Source organism: Octopus bimaculoides, chromosome 3 (assembly GCF_001194135.2).
Source record: "Octopus bimaculoides isolate UCB-OBI-ISO-001 chromosome 3, ASM119413v2, whole genome shotgun sequence".
NCBI classification, from domain to species: Eukaryota; Metazoa; Mollusca; class Cephalopoda; order Octopoda; family Octopodidae; genus Octopus; species Octopus bimaculoides.
The window spans coordinates 55421894-55425256 of NC_068983.1; the positions used below are offsets into that span (position 1 = coordinate 55421894).

Sequence of the window (3363 nt, forward strand, 5' to 3'; positions counted from 1 at the left end):
ACATATGTATACGCATATATACGCAAACATATCCATCTATCCATCTATCTATCTCTATATATATGTATATATATACTGTCTGTGCGATACGTATATATGCATATATATAAATATATGTATACACACACCACATACACCACACACACCACACACACCACACACCACACGCACACACACACACACACACACACACACACACGCACACACCACGCACACACATGTGCAATAAAAGTAACCTATGGCTCCACCTATACACACGTGCATATACAGGCATGTAAAAAGTATTGCATGTACATACGTATTACATGGCAACATATGACGATCAAATAGGAAAATTGGTAGAGCAAGTGATTAAAGGACTTGTGCTACTTATGTCTGCCCCATTACCATCTGTATTAACTGTGCTCTTCATTCCCTCCCGGTGCGATAATACAAACCAAGAGCCATTTAAGTTCTTTCATCGATAATTGCAGTTATCTCCAGATTTAGAAGTCTCGTGCCTCTATGAAGAATGGTATTAGATCGGATTATGTAGCTGCTTGTTAGTAGTAGTGTGTGTGTGTGTCTGTTTCTTTGTGTGTGTCTGTTTCTTTGTGTGTGTCTGTGTTTCTGTCTGTGTTTGTGTGTGTTTCTGTCTGCGTTTGTGCGATCCTATATGTTTGTGTGTGTCTGTGCTTGTGTTTGTATGTTTATATGTGTAAACAGTGTGGATATAAATTTAAACATTACATTGGTACTCATGCAACCACGGATCTAGATTGCATGTAATAAAAGAACACGAAAAAACATTGTTGTATTACAAGAAAACACATATAAAAAAATACAAAATGTAGAAAAAGAATGCACTTACTTTGTCACGAAGTTTATCAATTTCCATTTCCATCCGGAAGTTCTTTTTATCGGATAGCTCCAGCATGTCTTGCAGCTTCCGGTTATCATCTTCAACACGAGATCTTTTCTCTTCCACAATATCCAACTCATCGTGCAAGCGGACAGACACTTCTTTGGCCATCTTCAGTTCCTCTTCTAGCGCCTGGATGTGTCGCCGGGCGTCCTGGTTCTCGAAAGCATCCTGGAGGTTTCTTAATTTATCTTCGTAATGTTCACGTTCCGTTTCGATCTGATCGTTCCGTCTTTCAGCCTTGCGGAGTTTGAATTGTAAAATGCGACAGTTCTTAGCGGTGATTTCAAGTTCTTTTTGAAGTTCGCGGAAATCTTCAGCATCTGATTCTCTGAATTGATCGTACATTTCATCGACTTCTAACTTCATTTCGTTGACCTCTTCACGGAGGGTGTTGTTCTCTTCGTTTAGCCTCATGCGGGTCTGGTCACTCTCTTCTAATAACTTACGCAGTTCTGCAAGACTTCTACTTTCTAACTGACCTTTGGCCACCTTCATTTTCTCGATCTGAACTTGATCTTCTAATTCTTTTTTATCTTCCTCTAAGTCAGTGCATTTCTTCTCCATGGTTTGTAGTTTTTCCGTATACTCAGCAACTTGTTTCTCAATTATTGATTTCTCATTAAGATCATTCTGTAACTTTGAGTTGTCGTCTTTTAGTTTCTGAATACATTCTTCAAGTTCAGCAACTTTGGATTTAATTTTCTCTACTTCCTCGAAGGAAAGGCCCCTATTCGTCTCAGAAGGTGAAATTTCGGCTGGTGAGCGACTTTGTCCACCCTTGCTTTTACTCTGGTCATCTGGCGTTTCATGATATGACTTCTTCGGCCCTTGGTCCCGATTTTCACAGGGGACAGCCTTTAGTGAATGAGCTTCTTGCCTACCTTCATTCGAAATGGACGCCGGAGGCGCTGCGACGGCTGTTGATGCCGCTGGGGAACTTGGAGAAACTACAGCATCAGTAGATGATGCTTGAGTAATATTATCCTTCCCGGGGTACCTTGAAACAGCTGCTGCTGTTGCTGCTGCTGCTGTTGCTGCTGGTTGTGATGCATCTATATTCGTTTCTCTGTGATGACATATTACGCTCGCGTTTTCGGCCTGCTGTTGGCTGATGCTAGGGCTGTAACCCGATACTTGTTGTACGTAGGTATTAGGCTGCGCTTGCTGATTGTCTTTATCACGAGTAATTCTGTTGTCAATTACTAAAACATCCCTACTCTTACCTCCCTCATATCTTGGTTTATTTTCGAAATTATTCGGATCGAATCTAGTATCCAGATCGTAATCTACATCTTTTAGATAATGGGAACCTGAAGCTTTACCATCTTGGATACTGCTAGGGCCAGGGCTGTAGAACTGCTGGCTAGGGGAAGTGGAAGAAGTTCTACTTGGTGTAGTCGGTGTATCTAAAGGCGGGGTGTAGGGTGGAGGAGGTGGAGTGTGGTAGCCAGCAATGTGAGGGGAAGTAGCACGAGCTACATTGAATTCGTAGCTGTCTGGAGATACTCCAGTTGATGTGGTATGTAGAACAGGCAGCGGTATGACACGTGCCGGCGTGCTGGGGCTTGGGGAAGGTGATGGCGACTGGTAGGGTCGGTAACCGCTTCGCATAGATGAAGGAACGGGAGAGGAACATGAAGAAGGAGAAGGACTACTAACAAAACTCCCTCCCCCGCTATCCCAACTACGATCCCCACCCCCGCTATCGATAAAACCCCCTAATCCACTAAAACCGCTGTGAAGTACTGATGGACTCATCCTACCTGAAGGGAAACCGAATCCTGTCCTTATGGTGGTAGTAATAGGCGTCCTTCCAACCCTAGTTGCTCCACCCGGGGATATCACAACAAAGGGTGCAGGCGATGGAGATCTTCCAGTCGGTTGTGATGCTTGTTGGGACGATCGATGACCTTTCCGGACCTGTACTTCCACAACGATCGGCTGTCGTGACCTTCCACTTTCTGAAGACGATGAAGTAGATGAGGTTGAATCCTGACGGGACAACCTTCCGGGGCTATCTCTTATTCCCTCGTTATCTTGACCACTGGTGATAATTACATTTGAACCTTCAAAGGAATGTGATCTCATACAGCGTTGACCGTCGTTTTTGACCTCGTCTGATGTCGCAGAGGTAAAAGCTCTCGTCGAACCTACGTGAGGGTCGTCAGTATACCGACCTGTTCGTCTGATAGAAGCCATATTATCTCCGTAATCACCGTAGTTTGCCGTCTCTTCTTTAGTTGATTGTGTTGTTGTCGATGGTGATGTTGCTGGTGTTGGTGTTGATATTGGTGTTGATGTTGGTATTGTTGTTGTCGCTGCTACTGCTAATGCGGCGGCGGTGGCAGCTGCTTCCGCTGCCGCCGCCGCGGCCGCCGCCTCTGCTTGTGATTTCGCGTACTTAGAAGATTCAACAACCATTGTTTTTACTTTCGGAATCGGTGAGGTAGGTGCCGGAG

At 44.4% G+C, this 3363-nt stretch overlaps 1 protein-coding gene across 1 annotated transcript in view; it reads right to left on the minus strand.

Annotated features, from left to right (window-relative positions):
* The window catches only part of LOC106879862 (uncharacterized), a 315144-nt gene extending 311787 nt beyond the window's left edge, over window positions 1-3357 (minus strand). Inside the window, exon 1 of the mRNA XM_052966747.1 lies at window positions 851-3357. Within this exon, the coding sequence (XP_052822707.1) occupies window positions 851-3325 (2475 nt within the window). The 5' untranslated portion in view covers window positions 3326-3357. The remainder of the gene's footprint in view (window positions 1-850) is intronic.
* Between the last annotated feature and the right edge of the window lie 6 nt (window positions 3358-3363).